This window comes from Indicator indicator, chromosome 15 (genome assembly GCF_027791375.1).
Source record: "Indicator indicator isolate 239-I01 chromosome 15, UM_Iind_1.1, whole genome shotgun sequence".
In the NCBI taxonomy this organism is placed as follows: Eukaryota; Metazoa; Chordata; class Aves; order Piciformes; family Indicatoridae; genus Indicator; species Indicator indicator.
In genome coordinates this window covers 8,862,867-8,889,910 of record NC_072024.1, presented here as the reverse complement: position 1 = coordinate 8,889,910, position 27,044 = coordinate 8,862,867, and the positions used below count along the sequence as shown (strand labels likewise).

The 27,044-nt window shown below is 44.5% G+C and overlaps 1 protein-coding gene across 3 annotated transcripts in view; it reads right to left on the bottom strand.

The window, feature by feature from the left end:
* The window catches only part of CADPS (calcium dependent secretion activator), a 218,687-nt gene that overhangs the window by 102,583 nt on the left and 89,060 nt on the right, over positions 1-27,044 (bottom strand). For all 3 annotated transcript variants that reach the window (XM_054387509.1, XM_054387508.1, XM_054387510.1), the window contains exons 7-9: positions 11,821-11,932; positions 7,446-7,585; positions 5,431-5,497 (exon numbers count right to left, since the gene is read on the bottom strand). In XM_054387509.1, coding sequence (XP_054243484.1) covers positions 5,431-5,497; positions 7,446-7,585; positions 11,821-11,932 — 319 coding nt within the window. The remainder of the gene's footprint in view (positions 1-5,430; positions 5,498-7,445; positions 7,586-11,820; positions 11,933-27,044) is intronic.

Genomic DNA, 27,044 nt, shown 5'->3' with positions numbered 1-27,044 from the left:
TGCTAAATTAGATCTGACTTTCTTGGCGCTTGACCATATTCTGTCACCAGCTATATAATCCGACTGATTAATAAATACAGTAGATATGTATTAACCAGTCCTGACTTTGTCCTTGTTTTTCCACCAGAGACTCCTGCTCTAGCGTGCACCACTTTCCCTGGGATCCTGCTAAAACCTGTTAATTGTTGTGCTTCAGACTCTGAGCTCAGTCATTTGCCTCCCCCTTTCCCACTGTTGACATAACACCGCCCCACTTGGGTTAAATTCTTAAATGGACCTTTCCTAGATTAACAGCATGCATTTTGTCCCAAGGGAGAGAAACTGTGCTAAGATACTGCCATTTGTAATACAGCTTTCCTCTTTGATGGGAGACTCTTGTCCTCTGGTTGCAGCTATATGTCGCCTCCCGAGCCCTTTCCTGACACAAATGAGCAGAGGAAATAATCTAGCTTAAAGAAAAAAAAGGTGAAAACAACAGTTTTCCCATCTCAGCACATCCATTCAGCCCTAAGCAATTGCACATAGCAGTTGTCCTAACTTCTTCCCTCAAGCAGGAGGTGTGCACAAATTCTCCTTGGGCAGAGCTGTGTGATGGGAAGCCATCCCTTGAGCACAGATCAGAATGCAGCACCTCCCATTGCCAGGTGTAGCAAGATGTGGCACCTGCTTACCCTGCAGTTTCCAACACTTTGCATTTATCATCAACACTCAAGGTTTCTCAAGAATTGCCACCTATGCTCAGTTCTCAGCAAGGGTTTGACTGAAAACATGATTTAATATGATTATGGGGACCAGCTACGGGTCATTTGCTTTGACTTGAGGACCACACTCTATGACCACTGGTGTAGTACACTGCAATTTTGCTGAATTATTTTCAAATTCCATTGGTTATTTGGAGTTACTGAGCACTTACTTAATTTCATTTGCTCTCGAGTCAGCTGAGTTTTGCTAAAAGCAGGAACTGTCACTGTTAGTCTAAATTATAATGAGTTCAGGGAGTCTGTCACTGGAACAATAGATCCAGGCATAGACACTGCAACTGGTTTTAATCTGCAGAGAGTTGATCTGGTTCCAACAACATTCTGCAAACACCATCAGACACAATCAGCTGAAAACTGCTTCAAGCTACTCTGTAGACATGTCATCCAGGTACCATGGAGTGTTACTTCCCATATGCTGCCAGAGCACAGAAATGGGGTTATGACAAGGGAAGAACAGATTCAGTCTGAAATCTCGATGTAATTAATTCACTTGCCCTTAAGAATCATTATATGACATTTCCTATCACAAAGCCAGCAAACCCACCAGAACCAACAGTTGTGTTAATGCCAGTACAGCACATCAGACCTTGCAAAGAACTAATACAGGCTCTGTCAGCTATCAAATATTCCAGCTTTTGCACAACCAAGGGTCTAATTGGCAAACTGGCTGAGATTTATATGCTGTGCACAGGCAGCTGACATAGCAACTTAGGAAATACTTGAAACATCTGTGATGGATGTACATTTTCTCTCTTAACCAGTCACAGAGAACTTTGCCCTAAATTGCTCCACTGCTTTCACTTACCACTGCCACTGGCCTCACTGTTGCCTTTACGAAGCATTTTCCTCACTTGTGATGCTGCGGACCATTTCCATCCAAGCTCAGGGCCATATTCTGCCATCACTTTCACACTGCATATCTCAGGATTTAAAATTAGGCAAGTAACGAGTCTCTGCCATGTAATTTACATCTAATCAGTATTCTGCTCTTCTGCTGCTCATCTCAAAGGGTGTCTACGAGAAGGGTGGGCAGCGTGCAGAGAGGACTGCGATTCATTCTGAAGAGAAAACTATCCCCTCTTAATGCAGGAGTCCATGCTGAAGGAGTGTATGCACCAGCTCTGCCAGCTGTGCCATGCTGCAAACCTTCCCTGAGGGTTTGAACCAAGTCCACCCACCAATGCATGCACTGTAGAGGTGAGGCTGAGTCCTAAAAATGGCACAAAGGAACCGCTCTCATCCGCTACACCCAAACAAACCATCTCCACTTCTGCACAACCCTCCCAGCTACACAGACACAGAAGGTGCGAGGGATTATTCCACCCAAATTACAAGGCAGTTATTGCTCCTTTCCCCTTCTCTCCAGGACTAACACAAGCCAAGTAGCAAAATCCAATAGGAAATGCTCCCTGCAGAGCATCCTTTTTCTACATATGCACCCTAACCCTCCGTTCATACCGGTGAGGCATCACTGACACCAAAGAGATAAACTGCCATCAACACCTTCCTCCCTGGTGCCGCCCATGCAGTTTGGCACATTTGTTGCCTTGTTTAGATGGTTATGAAGAGTCTGAGTAGTTATTATTATGAACTTCTCAACCTCTGGTACCAGAAAGCAGAGCGGTACCGTCCAATAGCACTGAAGGAACTGAGACAGCGTCCATCTGAAATGGGGAAAGAGGATCAGGAGAGGGCATGGGACCAGGAGGGAGAAGTTACACAGTCAGGGATGGCAGAGGAGACAGAGATGCAATAGAAGATGCTACAGGTAAGGGACAGGGTCAAGGGATCAGAAAGGAAATGTTTAGCTATTCATTCAAACACACTGCATTGCTCTCTTGGAAGCATCACAGTCTGACCAGACCGCTATATCCCAAACAGACTTTATACTTTGGACTCCATCTCTCATCTCTGGTGCAAGCTGGAGCCTGGTGCAGATGAGCAAGCTCCTGAAACAGGGGCTGCTCCCTGTCCATTCTTTATGTAATGGAGTCAGTTCACCTTCCTGTGGGGGTTATTTTCTGCCTCTGGTTTTGTAGAGTTCAGAGCATCCTGGACATCAACACCTTTCCTGCCAATCCCTGTTCATATCAGCACCCATCCTTTGCATTGCATGAAAAGCAAATGACAAACATACGGACAGCAAAGTATTTTTATTCCATCTTTATTGCCTGCTGACATGTTCAATATGCTCAAACTACATCTGAGGGACTGCATAGAGAGTGTTTCTTGTTTATATTTGATGTACGGCAGAACACTTTACATTGCACCAAATGTTGAGCAAACGGTAACATAACAGAGAAGCTGCAGTGGCAGCTGGAATTTCTGAGGTGGGCTACAGAGACTCTCTGAGGGCAAAAGTCTGCTCATCTTATTCAAATGAATTGCTTTTCTGGCCAAATCCTGCTCTTACATGCCAACTGACGAATACAGACCTAGTAACACGAGAAAACATGGAATAACTCCGAGAGCTTCAGTTCCACAGCAAGCTGACAAAATAGATGGGAATGAAAACTAGAGAAGTAACTGCAATCACATGGAATGGCCAGAAGAAAGGCTCCTTGAAGGACACACAGGAGCCCTTGTCTAAACCAGCAAACCTATGCACAGAGGAGTATCAATAGATTTATTTATGGGACAAATTATGTTACAAAAGAGGATTCTCTGCTCTGAAGAATCCCTGTTCACAAGGAAAAAGAGGTTGAGAACTTGGTCAAACAGGAATGAATCATCTCTCAGGGAAAAGCAATACAGACTTCTAACTTTATTTCAGAAGATAATAAAGGAAACACACAGAAAAAAGCAACCCCTCAATCCCTGCCCAAGACCAGGGTCACTGCATAATGCTTCCTTCGTTGTGGTCTCTGCTGCTTCTTACCTAGAAGACAACTTGGAATTTACCTCCAGTGGTCTATCTCTGCAAGATGCTGGGTTCCCCTGTGACATGCAAAGCACCCTACCTCACCAGGGCCCTGCCAGTCTCTGCATTGTGCATTTGCAAACCAGATGCCTCTAGGAACGGATTACACGGATCCTAAATCCATCACTGTTACATAAATCTAAAATACCACTTGGGCAGATAGAGGCATCTCTTGTGGCTGCTCTACACAAACTCCCCATTTCTGTGGCAAATTTGATCTCATTTGGAGTACAAAACAAGCAATTAAACTGTTGTTCCTGATCATACTTAGTTATTTGACTAGATACTGAACTGGTCTCTCCTAGTATATGTGTCATGCACGTTATAAATCCCTTTTACCTCTCCAGGATGGATTTTCTTATATGCCACATAGGTCAGCTGGCAGTGACAGACAAACAGGGAATGCAACTAAGCTTTCTATTGTGACAGTTGACTTTGGCATAATGATTAACTCAAAACAAACTAACCAGTTTACACCAGGTGATTTAGGACCAGAGAAACCATCTGTGTAATTCTAGAATCTCAGAATGTTAGGGGCTAGAAAGGACCTCAAAAGATCATCCAGTGCAATCCCCCTGTCAGAGCAGGATATCCTATACCAGATCACACAGGAATGCATCCAGGTGGGTGTTGAATATCTCCAGAGAGGGAAGGGAAGGTGGAAGAAGGGCTGCATCAACTCCTGTCCACACTGGCACACTAAAGCCAGAACACAAGCTTGCCCCCTTCCAGCTGTGGAGCTTGGTGTACCTGGTTTATACCATCTCTGTTCTTGCACACAGGTGAAACGCTGGCTGTTCTGTGGCAGACCTAACATCTGCTTCACTGACAGCAGGATTTCACCCTCTGACCTGATCACTTTGGATCCATGCTGGCACAAGATCCCAGCTGGATCCCATGTTATTCCATCAGAGCACATCTGTGTTGCTTTCACCACAGGACCCTGCACAAAGCCTGTGTTTCTCATACTTGGAGACAACATACCCTGAGGAAGCCAGCAAGGAGGGAGAGAGAGTGTGACCCAGGAGGACTCTCTGGCTTCTTCAGGTTAGTGTGAACACAGAGCTGCTCAGACTGGGGTCCTGCATTTCTGTAGTTAATGAAGTGGTTTCAACTGGTCTTTGGAAGGTGAGGCAAACTCTAAAACACCAAGTAATGACTAGATCTTTTTAGATCACAAAGGACATCTTCTGCCTATTTCTTTGAAATTCTTAACCATGGTCAAGCACATAGATCTACCTAAACTGGGAGGGTAGAAAGCTCAAAAAAAAAAGGAAAGAAGAAAGGAGGAGAGGAGGAGAGACATTGCAAAAGATCAACGAGAGCTGTAGAAAACGAGAGGCAGTAATGCAAGTGAAGGCAGGATAAACGTCAAGAACAATACACTGACTCTGATGTAGACAGTGATGAGACTTCTGTAGGTCTCAACAGACTTCAGATGTTACCTGGAGGCTCATAAGGGAGCATTTGCACTTAAGTACCTCTAGCCAAGACAGACCAAGCTTCCTCCTCATCTCATCAATTCCTCACTAAAATCAGTTCTCCATTTCACCAAGCACTCATGGCTAGAGACCTGCAACTGGGATATCCTTGAGAAGACACAGACATTTAGAAAAAGATCCATGACTAAACAGACACCCTACCCAGAATCACAGCTCAGCATCAATTACACAGTACTAAACATGGCCAGAGTAAAGACTTAAATATTTCATGTTGTGATTTAGGATCACTTCTAGTTAAATCTGTTACCTGGACCAGGACAAAGAATCGTTTTTTCCATCTCTTCCAAACATTTTTACCAATGGCCCATAAATACCTAGGAGAACAGAACAGGTGAATTCAGTACACAAGTGACCATATGTTGTCCTCTTGCTTTTCAGTATGCTTTCTTTACACCTAGGAAGTCAAGTTAATGCATAAGCAGTAAGAATGGCAAGACTCTTAAGCTAAGAAGCATCCATGAATATGTTTATTTCTAGCCTGAACAAATAACCTGCGAAGAAAATGACAGGAAAAGCTCCCAGAGACTTAATGTTATACACTAAGTGTCCTCTTTGTCTTTCATAACTTGCTCAGAATTTAGAAGTGCTTTAATGCCAGGTAACAGCTACAACAGATAGGTGAAAAATACATTTACAAAGGAAGAATTAAGGGAGAGAAACCCCAAACACTGCTTTAAGCCTTTACAAAACCATTTGCCTGAGGTGAGCTGTCAAACACAGGGGCACTTACTACATCAAAACCAGTACCCAGGTTCCCAGTATCCACTGGACTGACTAAACAGGACACTTCACTGAACAGCTTAAGATTAATTCCTAGAAATTTGCTTTGCTACAGATACTGAAGCAAATTGAAAATTCTAAGGAGAAGTGAATTTACTGTTTTATACAACAGAAGAATTAACTTTAAAAAGTAAAGTCAAAATTAGCATTTAATCTCTGTGATGCAGCAGCCACTGTGACACTGTAATAGAAACACAGGCAAAAATAGTGGAAGCACTAGACTGAAAACAAACACAAGGACATTGTTCAGCATCACTGTGTTTTATGTATCATTGTAATTACTTTGGTTCTGGCTCAATAAATAGAAAAAAAATCCTTTTTGGTTACGTTAGTGGTTCCTTAGGCCAGAAGGATAATCTAGGTGAATGCTTAAGCCACAAAACTCCCAAGTCATGCTCCCAAGTGGGCACTGAGCTCCTGGCTACATCAAGGACAGGGTAATAACTGTCCTTTTTGCTACTGCTGCTAACGTGAACAGAATGACAACCTCAGTTCTGATAGCAAGCTAGCATCATAAACCACAGGGTTTTAAGCAGCATCTCGTAAATCAAATTTTAATTGTAGAAAGCTGAAGAAAATCTAGGGCTGCTCAGGTCTGGTGCTGCCAGTTGTGGTCAAGGAAACAAAAAACTGTCCTTTCTTGCTTTTGATGTTTGTGATTGTGGTGGAAGAATAAACTTCACACGTGGCTGTTATTGGCTCTGATCTCACTAGCAAAGACAACAGGAGGAGGAGGAATCAATAAAAAAGAATGACTGATCCAAGCCATCTATTAATAGATTGAATCTAACAAAACAGAGCGAAAATAAGAATGAAACAAAGTCACTTTTATAGTTTCTATTTTTTTGACATCCTCAGCTCTGAAGAGCTAACAGACAGAAGCTTGCCAATGGTGTTAGCTAGATCTTTCCAAGGATGATCTAATTTATAAACGAAGGTGGAAGCCTCTGACCCTCATTTTTGGAGAGGAGAGGTTTATTGTTTCACCTTCCAGATCTTCAGTCCTACTCCTGGCAACTGCTTAGACCAGGCAACTAATATTTAAATGTGGTGTTTATATCAATAATTATAATCACACTGGAGTTTATTTCAAGTGGAAGGTGCACTGTACTTTTACTTCTGAGAAGTCAATTCAAGGAAATACAGAATAACTCAGGAAATTACACCATTCTCAAGAACAGTCAAGCAGCTCACCTATTATTTCCTTACAGGAAAAAAAATCAACCTAGTAATTTCCTGAGGAATACTGTTTAAAATTTAAACTGCTTGGCTGATGTGTGTTAAAAAGTCTATGTTAAGGATATGGAAAGTGCCTTATGAACGACTGAACTAATACCATTTTTATATTTATCTTTCTTTTGACCACCTGTAAACTTGAGAAAAGAGTTTCTCTTCTGGCACCTTAAAAAAGAGACGTTTTCTTATGTATATTCAAAAGGGAAGATGAAGAGCTCAAGAGTTAAGATTGAGACAAGTGTTTACCCAGAGTGCTTCATGTTTTGAGGCTTATCCATCCGCACAGCAAGCTTGATCTTCAGGTCTTGATCTGGGCAGTTTTTGGAAACGGTCATTTTGTGCCACTCTGATTGCTTTGGGCTATTTGGAGTAGGGTGGAGAACAACCTGCAAACATCAAAACCAAAAAAGTTAAAGGGAGAATGATTCACAAAATGGGCTTTGATGGGGAAAAGCAACATCAGATGAGCTGGTTTTTGCTCTAAAAGTCAGTCTGGAAATTTCTACTCACATCAGTGTGGATGGATTTTTATGGGTTTTTAAAAGTACAGCTTGTTATTTTAAGATTCGTTCATATATTCTGTGAACCTTCTACCTAGTGTGCCATTGTTCAGGGGGCCGTGTGGCACAGAACTGCATTATCAGTTCCCATTGTTTAAGGAAAGATCATGGTGAACAGATTGTTCAGATAAAACAGTCCAGAAATAATGGTGGACTAATGTTATTAGCAAATCAGCAACAAGCTTTTGCTGAGGTTGCCCACTCTAATCGACCACTTTCAGACTCATAGAACTTGGTCAGCCTCCAACCTTCCTGACATTCCCCATGTAAGGTGTAGTGAGGGCTCAGGAAGCCCTGCCTAAAGTGGTTTATTTATTGCTACTATCATGTTGCGGGGAAGCTGGCTCAATATTTGTGTACTGGTAAGACTGGATGCAGTAAACAACATTCTATGGAGCTGATGTGTCTGGCTGCACTATGACAGCAAATAGAATCTTCATCCCATGTCACAACATCAGTGGCTGCAGGACTCTCTGCCTTGATTTACATGCAGTAGGCAAGCGATAGGACAATCTCTAGGTGGGGTAAATCAGCACACCACCAGTGACTGTGGTGGAGCTGTGAAGATGAACATCAATGTTGTTGGCTTGGCTCATCAAAGAATCTGAAAGGCTCCAAGAGGTGAGTAGTCTTTCCTGATCAGAGCTGTGCTTTTTCCACTCACATATTACCCATACAAAGCAGATTTGCTCTCTCAGACAGCAAGCCATAAAATATTCTCCCAGAACGACATCACATCCATTCATGTGTCCTCTGAAGTGGTTTAACCCTCTCTTTCCTAACCCCTTCCTCTTCTGATGCACTCTCAGAGGTGACTTTGTCTGGCATGAATTCATTTGTGATTGCACTGTCCTGTAGTGAGATGACTCTCCTTTAAATCCATTAACCTCTAGCAAACAAACTATTTCACAAATGGCAGCATCCACCCAGTTCAATGGCAGCAGTTATTTGATGTGCTGCTGTCACTCATTTGTCGCTCAGGTGTGGTGTATGCTCCTGTCAAACTCCATCCCAGACTACAATCTTGTATTTCTCTGCTCTTCAACTTTACTGCTGAGTCAACAACCTAAGGGCTGTTTTCCACTGAAGTATCCTTTTTGTTATTATCCTTTGATAAATGATTTTAGAAATTATTTTATTGCTTCCTCCAAAGCCTGAGGTTAACATCAGTGGATTCTTGACTTCACTCTTACTCATCAACATTATTTATTACAACATTTATTGAATAAGACTAATACCTTATCTGCCAGGAATCTGATGCCATTACTAGTTACATAGATAACTGAGCAACACCAGTCTCTACTGGATCACTCTTGGTAAAAAAATCCTACATGGGGCATTGTTGAAAACATGGATGGACTCAAACTCTGACCAATATCCAAGGGCCCCCACTGCAAGGCAGACCATGCAAGCACATACACTTGCAGTGAACTGCATCTCTTGGCAAGGCAGCAACCACTCAGGGGGTTTGGGATGCTCTCTACTTTGATTTCTAACTCTTTTTCATCAAAAGCTGCACAAACTTTGTTCAGTGTTGTTGTAATTCATGGCTCTTCCCCTCCTTGCTTTCAGCAGATGAAGTCCGTGGGAGCCTTGCCACGGGCTTCAATAGGGCCAGGATGTATTCCCATGCCTTCAGCTGCCCATCCACAAGTTCAAGTCTTGGAAGCATTTTCCAGCTCTCCCTTCAATAAAAGCGGCAAAAGGAGGAGTGCTGGCCAGCTGCCAGTCTAACACTTGCAACAGAAATTGGGCATTGTGCATGCCTGGCAGAGCACAAAGCCACTTCTCACAGGGTAGCTGGGCATGGCTCTTTTTGTGTACAAAACCTGCTTCTCTCCTCACTCTGTGCACACAGGTTCCTGCCCACTCCAACAGCTAAACCAGGAGCTTAACACAATCCTGGTTTCATTACTCCATTAAAGAAGAAATCCTGATGCAGCCCGAGCACACATGCGGCATCTCTCGGCCGCTGTGGGCACACCAAGCAGCCCTTTGAAGTGTGGCTGACTGAAAGGACTGGTGGCCACAGGCCAGGGGACATCACTGCCCAGCTCCTGTGCTCACCACTGCTGGCCCATGTCCTTTGGCCTGCAGAAGCTCAGAGCCAAGGGACAGCTTCCCACTGGACTGGGAATGAAAGCGCATTGGTGGGGCTGGCTCATCAGCATTTCAGGGCAAGAGGAGCTGCTTTGGGGCCTGACATCTTTCTCAGAACAACCTGCACAGCTAATTGCTTCCCGAGACCAGCAAAGTCAGCACTGCTCATGGCTGTCCATGGAAACAAGACTTGCAAAATAAATGGGTCTACACCAAGTGTAACCACTCAGGGGGAAAAAACCCTTTGGACGGCATCGCAGCTGGCTGGGTGAAAAGCTCTGTTGAGCATGCCTCAATGGATAAAGGCAGGAGTGCCAGGCTGTTTGAAGGGGGAGGTTTTAAAAATAATCTTGAAAATATTTCTGATCACTGAATCACAGAATACATCCAGTTGGAAGATACCTTAAAGATCACCTAGTCCAACCCCCTTCAACCCAGCACTGAAGGGTCAACTTTGATGCTGTGCAGCAAAGCAATTGTAGGGCTTCAGCTGGAGTACTGGAGCCTAGTGGGGTCATCCCCTCCATCAAAATAGGAGCAGGATAGGAAGAAAAGAAGAATGAAGGAAAATCCAGAGGGGCTTTGACTCTTTTGGAAGGTGGAGAGGAGAAAAGAAGGGGTAACTTTGCATTTTTCTCTCTCAAGTACAAGAACATAGGGTGCTACAAGAACATGAAAACACAAACATAAATTATATGAATCAAAATCACATGCAGTGCTCTCCACAATAAAGGCATCAATTAAATCACTAGGACCTGAAAGAACATTTGGCACCTGTGTGAACAAGGTAAACACAAACCCACGTTTATTAGTAAAAACTTAACTGTGCAGACACAGACTCTTCTGTGCAAAGGCACAAGGTACCATGGAGTCAGCAAGAAACATAGCAACAGGTTAGTCCATAATTGGAAATTCTGTGCTTGGGCTTGCCACAGGATCAGTGGCTTCCTTGGCCACAGCCATGAAGACAGGTTGAAGAGCAAGGTGTGCTGCAGACAGAGCCCATGCTGCTCCTGGACATCACTCAGGCCACACTGAGCTGTGGCCTGGGAGGTGCCAAGCCTCTATGTTAAGGTGTAGCCTTTCTCACCCTGAACTGAGTTTCATAGGGTCTTCACCATGCTGATCTCACCCCTCTGATGACCTGAGGAAGGCATGGCAGGAAGTTTGCTGCTGCTTACACTTGAGGAAATATGAATGATACAGCTGCAAAAAAAATCCATGGAGACTAGCTGAAGTGTTCCAAAGCCACAGGAAAGTGCTGCCCACAGACATCGTGGAGTTGTGGGCTGCAGTGATGGAGGGCCACCAGTTCCAGGGTGCCGGTTTAGGGACCACAGGTGAGGGGCAGAGATACAGTGGGAAGGTTGGTTCTGTGGCCAGTACCCCAAGAATCTGAGCTCTTTGCTATTACACCATGATGGGGGTAATGAACCCTGGTGTTTCATTCCCAGTCCAGCCGCACTGAAGCCACCAGTTCAGCCACAATCCCCAGGGGAAGCCAGGATTTCAAGCCCTTTGCAGTCAGTACCACAGTCAGTGCTTTCAAATGCTCAAACCATGCACCGGCTGCTCAGCAGAGAGGAGAGCAGCTTAACACTCTCTCGCCAAACTTAAATCCCCTCTTTTTGCTTCAGCATAATCCCCTTTTCTGCCTCAGGAACGTCCATTTCCGTAAGCAACTTCTAAGGCTTTCCGGCCTGCCAATACGGCACACAAGATCCTCTGCCTTTGCCGAGTGCAGGCACAGCCAGCTGAAATGCTGCCATTAGAAACTCACAACAAAGACAGCATGCGAGATGCACTCCTCTCCAGCAGTGGGGAGCTTGCTTTTCTTCCCCCTCCTGAAGCTTGGCAAAAAAGCAGAGCACGTTGTGCTCCAAAGATATTTCCGTACAGGAGAGATTTCTCTCGAAAAGCAGGGCCAGAAGGAAACGTTACTAAACTCGAAGCCTCCTTACCCTCCCAAGCTCTTTGTCCTCCAGGGCCAGCACTCCTGTGCTCTCTGTGAACAGCTTCACCTTCACTGCAGGGAGCGCATGTGTTGTTGTGAAGTCTCCTTGGGTGCCCCAGCTGTGAAAACAAGGACAGAGAGATGCTCAGTGTGCTGGGCTGGGCAGCAGGGCTACTGCCTGGGCATGCAATGGTTAACTGAAAATGTCCTGTCTGGCACAAGCCAAAGTGGCTGGGCTGTCTGAGTGACAAGGGCATTAATTAACTTGGCAAATGCGGGACAGATGTTTGGAGAACCCATAATGGGTCTTCAGGGGAAAAAAGAGCATGTTTGGGAGCAGCATGAAACCAAATTTCAGACAACTTTATTGTTTTAGAAAGAACAATGTGTCTCCTGCAGCAGTAGCCTGTGCAGTCACAACAGAAGTTGAGGATCGAGGACATCTGTGCATAGGACATCTGTAATTGGCCATGCCTATGCTTTTGTCTTGGCTATAAACTCTTCTTTCCAGGTACATAGTGCTTTCTCTGAAGAAGCCCCAACTTAACCTGGGTCCTCTTCCGAGTCCTAGCCCAGCCCTCCAGTCCATTGGAGGTTTAAGTTCAAGACATTACATCTGGGGTAATCCTAGTTGGGACTGCAAAGCAGATCAGCTCCATGAGGATGGGACAGTAGTAGACCAGAAGTGGCCACCTCTCCATCTGCACAATGAACCAGGACCACTATTTGTACTCATGAGTCATTCCCTGGCTGGTCTTATGGCTTGGAAAGGAGCACTAAGGAAGCCAAATGACTCCCTCTGACTTGCCTGTTTCTAAAGGACATCTTCAAGCACCTGCAAGAGCAAGCTGCTTGAGTGTGCAGAGAACATGAATTCATTCCATATGAGACCTTGCAGGCACATGGTCCCACCCAGAGCCTGCCAACACCTATGGCCAAACTTGCATTTTTAAGTCCTACTTAGGAGAGCCCATCCCACAGAGGACCTTCCCCACAAGAATGTGGGAACTGCAGCAGCACTGTAGGCTGCTGGAGGGAGCTCTGGTGATGAGCCTGACCATGTCATGCTAGAACTTTCTTCTCTCATCTCTGACACGTGGGGAAGCTTTGGGGACATAGCATCAGACTAGCCACAGCTTACTGCACTGTTTCAGAGACTCCTTCTGAGCTCTTTTCACATCCCAGAAAGCAGCATGCTACAGCTGGACCTGCTGCCCTGTTACATTCTTGAGGGCTCATCCAAGCTGCACTGCTGAGCATGCTCCTGGGGTTCTCTTAAAGACACCTGAACCTTACACAGCAGGTGTAAGGTCTCTCTTTGATTTAGAGAGATCCTAGAGAAAATAAACCCATGAAACATCAAATCTGTTCATTACCCTAAGGGCCATGGCTTTTCAAACAGGCTCAGGAAGAGCTTCCCAAGTGGTGCCACTCATACCAACCTGTCAAATTGCCTGTGCTAAGGCTTTTGAGATACAGGAAATCATTCTCCTCTGGCAAACAGACACTGACTGAAGAGACTCATGGAACAAAAATTAAGTGGAACTTGAACCAATGCCTATATGTAAGCTTTAAACAATTTTGAAAGTAGCATCCGCACTAAGGGGTAAAAAGCCTTGATGATTTCATGAGTGAGACTTCACAGCTGTGTTTCAAGCTTTATTTCTACAACTTAGAAAATTAGAAACTTATTAAAATAAAGCCAGACAAACTTCTAGACAGAACTAAGCAAAACATTCCTAATATGCACTTGCTCTTGTTAGCAGAGAACAGCTCAGCCAAAGATGAAGGGCAAAGGGAAGACTTGGGAAGCGCTCTGCTGCACAGAGGATGCTCCCAAACATCCGATCCTGCAGAGGACCAGCATGAAACTAACAGATAAAACATGCTCCTCTTTTTTTTTCTTTCTTTGTATTATTTTTATATATAATTCACTGTGAGCTATGTTTCTATGATGTTCCTAACAGATGAAAATTCATCAAGCTTCAAAACTCATGCAGAGGGTACAAGCAAGGTTGAAGAATAATCACAAGCAAGTTACTTTATTTGTAAGCTAGAAGAAACCAAGAGCATGCCATGAGCAACACCTCTGAGTGACACAATGGAACACATCCTAACACATCCTAGAATACTGCAAGTCAGAGGAGAGGTTATGCCATACTTCACTCAACACTTCTGTTCAACCTCATGCTACTAATGACACTTTCTCATTTTATACTGTCCTCAAACTAGATCCTCTGCTGAAGAAAGGCAGTTCCCTTCAAATGACTGGGAAAAGGCTCAGATAACATGTAGTCCAGTGACTGGGTGGTCTTCAAACAAATATCAAACAGCAGATGTTTGCATTTGGAAAGTTATTAGGAAAAAAAAAATTACTCCTTCCTGTGCAAAAGGACTATGGGATTATGCTTTGCTCTCCACTAAGTGTATCTTGTCCAACTGAGCTTAGCAGATGAGCATGTTCAACACAGAGCTGATTAACAAATTTAGTTTCTTTGTCATCTTTGCTCTGAAGTTTTCACTCTTGATGTTGCTGTTCCATGTGTTTCATCTTTTGTGATGATGCTGCCACCAGTACCAGGCAGCAGAGGTTTGTCATAAATTATCTACAGAACTACAGGTACAGTCAGATCCTCAATATTGTACCTTTTTCATTTGTAAACTGTTGGCTACCTAAGAAATATTTTAAGCATAAGAACCAAGGAACAACCTTATTTTCTAATTGTAGCTTCAAGTCACAGGTTATGTTTTCTCTCTTGAAAAAAGATGCATTGTCACAAGGAGGGAAATTAGGAAGATAATCTTGCTTTGGGTAAGAGGCAAAAGTAAGAAAATATCCAACTTTACACTGTGTATTTTGACAGCATCTGCTTTATAGAACTCATATCTCTGTTTACTATTAAAAAGCTCTTATTTGCCGAAGCATTCCCAGACCATATGTTATCAACAAATGTTACTAACCAAATACAAACAGTAATTTTCATTAGGTTTCCTTCATGAGAACAACATTAACCACAAAGGGAATAAATGTTTCAAATGGCAGTAAGAATACATAGCAAACCCTTGACAACACTGTGATGCTTATGTATCCATACCCCCAAAAGCCCTGAAAAGATCCATGCCAACAAACGCAACCTTCAGAAGTTGGGTTTTGTGCAGGTTGAAGCCTGCAGTGATGTCATTTGTTGCCATAGTGATGCTCAGCATAAAGCCATAATTCATGGCACTGAGACATCATTTGTATTCAATCTAAGTACTCAGTTTATCTGTGCTGTGTATTAAATTATAGTTCAGAAAATTAGCTCTGGACAGTAGTTAGGTATTGGGATCTTCTGGAAGACTAACAATGCAAAGCTTTCATTTCCACATGTAATAATTAAGTAAGTTATCACTGCAGGAGTTTATTTGTTGGAAAGTGCCTTGGAACCCATTCTGGACAAAATCTTCTCATGAAATAGCCATGCTGTCTTGTCCCCATATTACAGACCTCTCACTGACACTTTACAGCAGTCACACATCTGCAAACAAGGACAAACAGTATCGTTCTGGCCAAAGGAGATACATACATACATACATACATACATACATACATACATACATACATACTAACAGGTCATAGAGAAGTACACCAGCAGAAAAATCCTGATAGCACTTTCTCAGTTAGGACCATATTAACTATGTGAATCCCATGTGAAACCGTCAGCCCAACCCTGCTTATTGCCCAGTGCATCCCAAAGCCTGCAGCTGACCAAGAAGGCTGCCATGCCTCAGGATTTTGCTAGAATTTTGTCATCTCTGCTGTTCCGGTGATATCCCTAGGATCTACTTGCAACTCCAGAGTTTCTAAGTTAGGCATCAAACTTCAGATGAATCTTCTGGCTGCAAAGAGCCAGAGGATGAGATACATCCCAGGTGCTAGCAACAAATGCTGACCCTTGTTTTTCCTTTTGCAAGCTAAATAAGTAGAACATGACTGCGGACTTTGTGTCTACACATTCATCTAGAGATGCCAACAGTTACTAACCAAACAGCCTGCAGCACTGAGATTTTTTTGTCCGTGAACATGCAATGACACATGTCCAGAGGGCATGAGTAGACAACATCGAACAAAGGTCAGCCCCGTCTTTCACTACCTCCTTGGGCTCATCTAACATGGAGCACTTGAAGAATGGGATTACCTGTCTGATTTCAGGAGCATTTGGGAGCTCTCACAAGGAGGGCAAGTGACACCATTGGTAGTAGGCTGCTCAGACCAAGCTGCCGTCATCTGTTTCAAACATCTTGGTGATTATCTGGCAAACCTTCAGGTTGATGCTACTCAGTCCTTCCAAATTTATGGACAAAACAAGAAAACCACCTAGGCTTTCAGCTTGCTGCTGTGGGAAAAGTGACCTTTTCCTGCCATAAGGTCACTGCAGAAGCAACCGTCTTCATCCTATGGATGTGTAGTGCTTTACATCCTGATCTTTGGCTGTAGCCTCAGAGTGCTACCAAAATGCAGACACAGCAGTTAAAAAGTTAAATTACTACACAGCCAAAAAGACAAAAATCATTCGAACATCACAGCACTGCTATGTCACAGCGTATGACTAAACAACTATTTAGGATATGAAAAAGGCTTGAGCAAAACTCTGCACAAGCATCCTCATCCTGACTGCACTCATACTGAAAAAAAAAAAAAAAAGCCAACCCAAAAAACCTCCAAAGGCACCAGGTCTCTGACTCCAGTGGCTTTTCTCCATGATATTCCACTTATGTGGCCTGATCTATGATTTTCTCTGCTGTTCTTGAGAGACATTGACTTAATTTCTATTCACCTCTAGTCTATACATTCCTCTAAAGGAAATGTTAGCATGCATGACCTTCCTACAAGTGAACATACAAGTTAATACCCAGGAGAAAGCACTAAACTAACTCATGTGCTGTGGTCTCCAGCAAGTCTCCTTGACCCCTCACTAATTTGAAGCAGTAGCCCTTCTTCCATCATTGCTCCTGTAACTTGATCAAGCCAGAACATCAATGTCTGTGATTTTTATAAATAATGAACAAGTGCAAATGAATTATACTGCTGGGCCATGAATCAGCCCTGCTAACCTGCTCGGCCTGTCAGTAGGCTAACATGGGAGCAGCTGGAGAGTGATGTGCTTCAGACAGAGTTGACATTTAAACATGATCTATGACCAGTTCTCATTTGCTTCAAAACTGTCAGAGGACACCTTTTCTCCCTCTCCAGACAGATTTATTGAAATGGATTTGCTTGCCAGCTTGCATAGGATAAACGTGAAAACAAACAGAAAATGAAAGCAAAAATGTGAATTAAAGGAAAGCTATGCCCTTCCCTCAGTGGGTTCACTCCAGGTATGCATTATGGTCAACACACACAGCAGTACCCTGGGACATAATACCTCTCTGTGGGAGATGCTGCCCTTCTTGTCCCCCCAAGTTTACAGCTTAAGTAAAATAGTCCTGAAAAGTAGCATTTCTGTGTGTTGGTCAGATTTGCAGTAATTCATCAAGCCATCTGCTTGGTATCATTTTCCAAATGTAACAGAATCAGCAGCACTGGCTGTCCCCTCCCACACCAGGAGCATGTCCTTGAAATGCAAACATGGCATGCAGCTGGCTGCATCCCTCCAGGGGCACAGCCACCTCCACCAGCATCCAGTGCATCTGTCTTCCTGCAGCAGCCAGGTGGCTGCACAGAGAGTATCACAGAATGGCAAGGGTTGGGAGGGATCTCTGGAAAACATCTAGTCCTACCCTCCTGATAAAGCAAAGTCACCTAGAGCAGGCAGCTTGTTCCTCTTTGAGAGCAGTGTTGGTGAGGCACTGAACAGGCAATGTGACAGCACAGATGTGTCCACAATGTGTGGTAGAGGCAGGTGCTCACATCTGCACCAGCTGGATCACAAAGTCATAGTAAAAAGAAACAGAGCATCCCACAGCCTTCAGGGAAATGTGTCTATTTTGCAGCTCTCATGGAGAGTGGCAACAAGTAACGGGTTTGTTTTGTGCCTTTGGGATATGAAAAAAACCTGAAGGAAACAGCAGAATTTCAGGCCATTTCTTGGCTCTCCAAGAAAACCCACAGATGGGTCACACAGCTGGAGACCCATGGCATATAGGTCCACACACAACTCTGTTTCAGTGGTAGAATGCCATGAACTACAGCCAGTTTGGGGATCTTGGGTTGGTGACAGTTACAGACTGGTTTGTGACCTAATACAAACCTCAGATGAGGTCAGCTGAGTTCTTCTAAAAAACTTAACCCAGTGGGCAATACACCATCTGAAGAGATATTGTTATTGAAAGATAAAAAATTATTCAGTCAGAAACAAAATAAGATGCTGAGTAAAAACACCAAACAAGGAAGTGCTGCCTGCTCTGCAGTGTTCGTTGAGTGCATCACATCATGGATGAAGTACAGGATGTGCTGGTTTTCCCCAGCAGCAGCAGCCATTCATTGGCAAAACAGCAAGTCATTTAATCCTTTTGGTGGGTTTTGTGGGACTGAGTTTGGATTTCACATGCTGCAGAGGCCCTCAAATGGAACTACGGCTTTGAGGAAAGGATTTGATCTTTAGCTGTCAGGAGAGGATGCTGAGACATGAGACTGATCACAAGTGTGGAAACCCACAAACTTAGAGGACTGTAATATATTGTACATGTGCCCATGTCACCTGCCTTGGACTCCTGGTACTGTAATAAGGAGAGACCTAATTAATACTCAGTGGAGTTAGACCTTAATTTGCCTCATTCCAATTTAGAGGCAGCAAGCAGATGAAATGAAGCATCCCTAAGAGAACTCCTGTCTTTCCACTGCTACAGAGAGGTGCTGCAGGTGTGCAGGGGCACAAAAAAGACCCAAACCAAAAATCTCAAAGATTATATATAGACAGAGACAACCTTTTGGATTTCTGCTCATGTGAAAATGTTTTTGGCTAGGAAATACATTCAGGTGCTAAGGAAGGCTCCTTTACACTCTGCCTGTGGAAACGGATTGAGAACAGTTTGCATCTGTCACACAGCTTGGTTCCTAAGAACTGCTCAGCCTCCTCTGGGATTCCTCCCACAGTGAAGGTTCGATGTGTTTACTAATCTTCAGATCAGGATAACTAAAGTGATCAGACACAGATTGACAACGGGGACTATTTTTGTTCAAACTGTCTCCTCTCCTCCCTTTCTGCTAACAGAACAGCCTTTCAGTCCCATCCGCTCGGAAGAAGCTGAGCTGAAGTGGGAGTGACAGCACAAACAGCTTTGATTCCTCTTAGACTTTCCCAAGCAGACTTTGTAAGGATGGTAAAACCTGGTTTCACCAATGTAGCTACTGTGCAGGTGACCAAAAAGTCATCCATCCCTGCAAGCACTGGTTGTTACCTGCCTTTCCTGGAGCTATGTTACACCAAGTGAGGCCAAGTCTCCACACAAAGCACTGACATCTGGTCTGATGAGATAACCCAGGGGCTGTCTGAGTGAATCCACCATTTCTCTTAACACCCTAATCCCTGCTGAGCATATAATGCTCCCTCTGCTAAAAAAAAACCACCAGAAGTAATTACTTTGCTTAAAAAAAAAAAAGAGTGTTATTCTGCCCCAAAACAACACTTCAGAAAACACTGTGGTGTTATCCAAAAGGTGAGCAGAGACAGCACAGCCCTAGGGACTGAGCTCCTCCTAGCAGCGGCTAAGGATGTCTTCCGATCTCCAGCATGCCATGGACTGTCCATTTTTTGTTCCCAAGGCTCTGAGAAACAGTGTGTCATGTATGCAGACACCATCTTGCTTAACATCATGCAGTCGGCAGTACCAGACAGCTGATAAAAGGAACCATCTCTCCCTCCAGGAGCTGCAACTCCCACATCCTCAAACTGGCTATGGCAACACTACGGCTGCCGGCTGAGAGAGAAATATGTCTAGGAGAGCATCACATCTGCGTCTGAGTGTGCAAGGTGCAGAAGGAATAGGGTAAAGCTGACAGAGACTGCAGCAAAGCAAAGCCTGTGGAGGTCTGCTCTTGATCTACTTGTGGTTCACACACAGTCCCTGCAGACCCCACTCCTGTGCCAGCATCGTGTCACTCGGCTGTCAGGGCACCGCAGCCAAGAGGAGCTGCTGAGGCTGACGGCACAGCTTTAGGAATCCAGAAAAGGATGATCTTTGCTACACAGAAAATACAGAGCTTGACTTCAGTGTGATGTGTTTCCTAAGCATAGCTGATGTGCAGGGGAAGTGTTATGGGGAAGCTGTAAGAAGGGATGGGAGGTGGATTTAATCACATAATAGCTATTTACGGCCACGAGATGGCATTCCTGCCCCAGAGATGTCCCTTTGCCATACCTCACCCAGCCCAGGCTCACCTCCTGCGCCCAGGATCACACTCCTCTCAGGCTGCTTCACCCTGGGCTGTGCTTTACTGCAGCGGTCCCGTGGCTGTTGGGATGAGAATCGATGGCAATGCTGCTCACTGCAATCTTGGGGTTAGAAACAGGGCAAGTAAGCAGCACGATTACTTAGGGTGATCTGAATGATGATCATTGCTCAAGTGCCCTGTGCTCTTACTTAATACCTTGATATTACAACTGGAGGAGAAAAGCTCAGCAGGAGGAAATGGAAATGTAAGCCCAGAAACCTTTTACTGGGAAGTCTGAACTGAAAGCATAATTTCTTTTACAAGGACTTCCTACTGTATGTGTTTCATCAGTCTATCTGCTTTGGATACAGCACCAGTTAGGCATTTATTCATGAAGTGGGTCTGTATGCATTTACCATCTGAGGCTGTTCCCACTTCTTGTAGGAGATGACCACACGCATGTTAACCCAAAGTCTCCTTTGGCCAAAGATGCTCCACTGAACCAGCCACAGAGATGCTCGTTTCAGAAAATGATTATTTAATCCAGATGTGGTTAATCACCTCTATCAAATCTTATCACCCTGGAAGATGCAAAGAACTGAAGCCATTTAAGGGCTGGTTGTGATTTAAACTTACTGAGGCTGTGCAGTCCAGCTTTACAGAAACTCTCACAAGCACAGACCATGGGAAAGCAGAGAGAAATCCTCTGTGTCAAAGTACAGGATGTTAGTTTTGTGTCAGCATAGTCTAGACCCTGGTTTATAAAACTCAGTAAAAGAGAGCAGTGAAATATTTCCTAAATGTAAACAGAGCAGAAAATGGCACAAGGCAGCCTTCCAAAACCAGCTACAGGGAGGAACAAGAGATGTGAGACCATCTCTCCTTGTTGTGTCACCACTCACATTTTTTGCCATCCTATATTCCTCTAAGACAGGACCCAGAACAGGAAGCCCAGATCCAGTCAGACACTTGGGATGAAGTTTGTTTTACCTAATTTTTGAAGTCTAGAAGCAAAGTCATCCTGGCATCTTCCTGGGTCAGCAGGGATGAGTGGGCACTTCTAGCAGATGAAAGCATTTTCTCTGCTGTGAAACAGAAGCATTGCCCTAATTTCACGGGTATGAAATTCAAAGCAAGGACTGGGCCAGATACTGGCCCAGGGATACCCAGACACTAAACAGAGCTAGAGCGAATATACTAATCCCATGTCCTTCGTTTCCTCCCCTGTGCATGCATTTTGTGTCTCTGGTCTGACAATGGTGGCAGTGCTCAGCAACTCTGATTTAATTTTTCCTTCAGCAATCATCATCAGGGGCTGGTAAGCCCTATTCCCAGAACTCAAGGGATCCTGCAGCTGCAATGGCTGTGTGCAGCTGCTGGGATCCTCCTCACCTCTAAGCCCTGAAGTGGGAGCTGCTGCAGATGCTCTTGACTTCATTTGCCTACAAAGTCTTTCGGCAAAGATGAGAAGGGCTGGTGAGCTGGGCAATACATTCTTGTATGCTGCATCCTGCCTTTCATGGATTTTTCAACCTGAAACACTTCGGAGTTGCTCTGGAATGGGTTCAAGAAAATGCTGCCACATACCTCTGCACTCCAGCCATGCTCACAAGCTCCCTTCTCCGTGTGTCTTGTCCCCTTTGCCCATGCAGCAACAACAGTACATAGCTCCCTTTAAGTGCTTTCCCAACAGAGTGCTGCTGTTCATTGGGAGACCTAGCACATTCACAAAGGCAACAGGCCTCTCTACCTTCACAGAAAGGACAATGACAATGTTGAGAAATCACTGCCAAAGCCAACATTCCCATTAAACCATTCCCTCTCCCAATGCTCTGTCCAGGTGCGAGTAGACACAGTAGCAATACTTCAAAGCATGCCCTCTACCTCCCTATGTTGCTTTGCAAGCAGCAATAGCAGTACTCCTCATTAAATAATGATGTGCACTACTTGTACACAGCACCTAATAAATAAACCAACAACTGGGCTCTTTTCACATGTCTCACCCCCCGCCTTTCCCTTGGCAAGTGATGTGCACAACTTGCACTAAGGCATGGCTTATTTTTTGTGTTTAAAAACACCAAACACGAGCGTTAAACAAGACTGTTTTGCAGTCCTCCTCTTAATTTAGTACTATTTCAGATCACTGAATCTGTCTCTTTTCAATGTCCTTTTGGTCTTTACCATCCCATCTTAAGGTCGCATGCATAGGAGTGACGAAGCAGACGGGTGTCGATGAAAATCGCCTTGAGCATCATCACACCTTCTGGAATACTTAAATTTGAATGTACGTGCTATCACGGGAACACATAATTCCCAAGTGCATAGGAACACTCCAGAAATCAGACAGCTGGTGAGAAAAGAAGAGACACTCATCTGTGAAAGAGAAGGTGCATGAGGCTCAACCCTTTACTAGACACCAGAGAATCCATGTGAAAGCAGTGCTGTGCATGCTCTAAAGGTCAGGGAAAACACAGCCAGAGCTTGCAGTTGTTACCAGAGGATGCGGCTACAAGAGGAAAGTCTACAGAAACAAAGCTTCATTGTTCTTCAACACAGTTTCTAGTGTAACACTTATAGTACCGGACAGAGGAGAGACTGTGCTAAGACCTTTGGGAGTAGGACCATCCTTGGGATCACCATTTGCAGTCCCAGCAGGCTACTGCACTTCTGTCCAGGAGGCTGCACCCTGGTGATGCAGCCATCTGAGTGCCACTGAAGGTGCAGGAATCCCCATGGGGCCTTGCCTTTATACCTGGAAAAAAATCTAAAGCATATGTTTTGTCCCTCCATGGTCCCCAAGAGCTGAACTGTGTAAGAACCACTCCTGCAGAGCAGCTATGAGGAAGCCACAGAAGTTCAGAATTTCTAATTAAAAAGGCCAGTAAATCACTTGTGTGAAGACTTCCCATAACAGATCACATGCTTGCACCTGGGTAATAACTTTTTAGTGCATTTTTTTGCTGTGCTTAATGACTTGTCCACAGCCTCCACTTTCAGAAATGGGTATGTCATAACATAAATCTCAGGACCATTATGGAAATACTATGACAGGCACAAAAGGGGTTTTGAAGTGCAGGTCAGACACTCCCAAAGACACTAAACAGCTGTAAATGAAGAAATACTGTGTAGGGGATTTGGACACCACTTTGTACCCTTCAGCCTCAGACAGAGAGGCTGAAAGCAACTCCCCTCAAGTTCCTGTCACTGCCAGCTCTTGGCTCAGCAACATTAAGGCCTCAGAGCACCTGCCCTGTGCTCACAAGAGAGCAAAGCCAAAGAACTCTCCTGGAAGACATTCCCCCAACAGATGTCTTGGGGCAGACCAACCCCCCTGCTTACACCCTCACCCCAGGGATGAGGACTGTATCTCAGAAGTGACAGTGTCTGATGTCAGCTCAGTCTTGTACTTAGACACATGCATGATGCTCCTGGAGGTCTCCTGAGGAGAAGAGCTGTAAACATCTGCACAGCTGTGAAATGAAGCCATGCCACTGGAAAGGCAAGCTACAATTAAGGAAAAGCTATTTCCTAAAATTACCTTTTGATTCCTTTTTTTTTAACCCAGCATCATGAATTTTGCTTACACAGGGCTTAGCTAGGCACAAAAATAAAATATGAATGAATGCTTAAAATCCTGTAGCCACACAAGTCTTCTGCCTCAGTTTTGCTGTGGTGTGACAACTCTGCAACACAGAAACAGCTCTGGCTGTATCATGGGCTGAGAGCACTCAGGTGATGATGGTAAGCCTAGGGCAACTAATTCTCCTGCCTGTCTGCAGAGCCCACTGGGCTGTCACAGCAGTCAGGACAGCACTGCTGAGAGTGGTGGGCAACCTCTAGGACTGCAGATCCACATGTCTGGAAGAGATCCGTGAGGCATGGCACCAATAGCTGTATCAAGGGATGCACAACATGAATTATGGACTAAACTCTGTTCTCATTCACATCAGTATAAATCCTCTTGGTTTAATGGAGTTAAATTAGTTCTAAAGCATGTGGAGTACTTATTTGCATTTTGTAAATCTCAAAAGGACCTTTCTGATTTTATCATAGGCAAGCGTTCACAGCATGTTCCAACTAACCATGACAGCAAAACACTGACTGCAACAAAGCACTCACCCATCACTTCAAATTCTAGGGCCTGAGGCAGAGGATTCCTGAGTGAAAAGACCAGATTTCCCTCTTCTACAAAGACAGAAAGAAAATCCCTGCTCACTAGCCTCTCCTCCTGCAGGACTTCTCCCTTTGCTGCTCAGTGCTCATCTCCCAGAAGGAGACATGATTGAATGGTACTGGTGAAGGATGCTATGAAGTTCTCATTGCTCATCACAGTCAGGTAGGGGGCTCTGATGGATGCAACACACCAGTCTGAAATGAAGACCCTAGCTAAGTGATAAAGCTTGGAGGTTTGTTGTAGGGATCCAAAGAAAGGCAGCCTGTTGCAGCAGAGATAAGCAGCTGAGCTGTCAGAGTACCTTTAAAGCAAATGAGGGAGCAGCATCAGGAGTGAGCGCAAAAATAAAACAGGACACCTCTCTGTCATAGTGTGGTGGCTAAGGACATGGAGGTGGAGAGATTTAGAACTTTACCAAAGACATTACCAAGAATGAATTTCTGGAGAGGGTGCAAGGACCAAGCTCTTGGTCATGACAAACAACATAAAAATGGAGTCAGATGAGACCTGCTGAGCATGCTCTCTCCAGCACTGCCCTACAGTACATGCTCAAGACAACTGCATGAAAAGAAAAAAAGCCCAGGCAATAAAGAGTGTTCTCTCCTCCTTCAAAATTAACAAGTTCCATCCTCTCTTCTCTTACTCTGAGATACTGCACTAGGACTGAAGAGGCCTCTATGCAAGGGGGAATACATAACCTCAAAATGAAGCCACTTCCAGAGTCAGAGGAGCAGCCCACACCTCCATCTCTTCTTGGGCAAGCCAAAATGTCCAGACAGGTTGGTCAGATTCTTTCCCCACCAGTTAGTTACTGCTTTTAACACAAGTGGTTCAGCTGACCTCAAAGCAGGTACACCTGATCCTCACTGTGAGCCAGGGAAGCATGAGAGAGATCTGCATGCTGAAATATGTCCAGATGGATATACAGCATTTAGTCACAAGGCACCCAGGACTTTGCTGTTGTTTGTTTCCTTTGGTTCTGCTTATGTCACAGAAAGGTGAAATGATAAGAAGATGAACCACTGGTACGGACCATGAGCACTGCTACAAGCACAGCTCACTGTTTAAATACATCTTTAGAGTTCATAGGACAGGGGTGTTGTGGTTGGACCTTTTGTGCTGTTCTCAGGCTGTGCAAGCAGCAGCATTACTAACACAGCTCCTGGAAGGGCAGGGCTGAAGACGTGTGGAGCAAGCTCCCCCCTGTGCTTTGCAGAGGGCAGATATGAGGCCAACACATGGGGAAGCAGGGCAATATAAAACCCCTCAGTGATCTGCAAGAATACAGTTCTAGCACAAAAAGCAGTAAAATCCTGCTCACATTGAGATTTGGGATGTTTGGTAGAGGCATCTGTGGGTTAGGGCATAATACAAAACCTTTTTCTTACACAACTTATTAAAAGCACTACTAATAATACACTGCAAGGCTGATCTGCAGTCACCCTTGCTATTTCAGGTCTGGCTTTCTCTAGAACTGTGCCATCCCCTGTACCCGTGCTGAGGCAGATAATCCTCATACAAAAGGATTTGTCTTAAAATCTCAGGAATCCAACACGGAGCCTGAGAAGAAACAGGAGACCAGAATTTACCTCTGTCCCAAGAGGCACGCTCCTCATACGCGACTCATCCGATCCCTTGGTATGTGTGGCTGCTAACCCTGCTGCTACCTTACCTCTTTCAGGATCTACAAAGAGGCTTTCAAACACCTTATTGTCAAAAACTACTGGTTCTGCACCAGGGAAGATGAAAGGCAAACCTCTCACAGACCTAGACCAATGCTTCCCTGGCTGGGAACCTGACTTTTTGCCTTAGGGGTGAGGAGCCCTTGGCACAGCATCGAGCTGAAGAGCAGCTGCTGCGCCACTGGTGCTGTGACTTGGGTACTTTAGCTGAGAGCTGCCATGTCAAAGGCATGTGAGAATATTCTTCAGTAAAAAGCTGTCATACAGGCTCGTGTGGCATTGTGATGCTCTCCTTTCCCCCCAGGACACAGGGTTGTTGTAAAAAAAGAGAAGTCTTCCAGTGAATTTTACTATTCAAATATACTTTTCTCTCCCCTGATGTTTATAAGCAACTTAGTCTTTTATAGATTGTAGAGCCACCAGATAATGGCAAAACTGAATTTCAAACAGCTTGAAGTCTTACAGTTTAAACTGAACAAATACTGCCTGTTTCCAGAACTGCATTCACTGCATCTTATGAGTACAGGCACTTAACCTGCACTCCTGGCTTTTAAGCCTCTGAGATACAGAACTTTTAAGATATACAGGGGTAAACTGCTTTATTATTTATGCCTTCATTAGTGCTGAGGCTCCAAATCGCTGCAGAATGCTCCTCAACCCTAGGCCAGGCAGCATCCCTTGCTAAAGCACACAAAACCTGGGACACGTGAGGAGTGAGCTCCCCTGGAGAGCAGTCCAGTATGGTTTTGCTGAGCTAGTTTCTTTATCAATGAGTGTTTTGCTTAGGATAAAAAGTACACAAACAAACACAGAATCATAGAATCAGTCAGGGTTGGAAGGGAGCACAAGGACCTCAGTAAGAGTGATGTTAGCATCTAAAGAGACACTTCAGAAGGCTGTTTTGGCTGAATCCAAATCTTATGTCTGCAAGGCAACATAGCACAAAAATGCACCAAATACTTTTCCGAGCTGTTTCCATCACTGCCTTCATCACTGGAGTACCTGAGGGTCTTCAAGTCTCG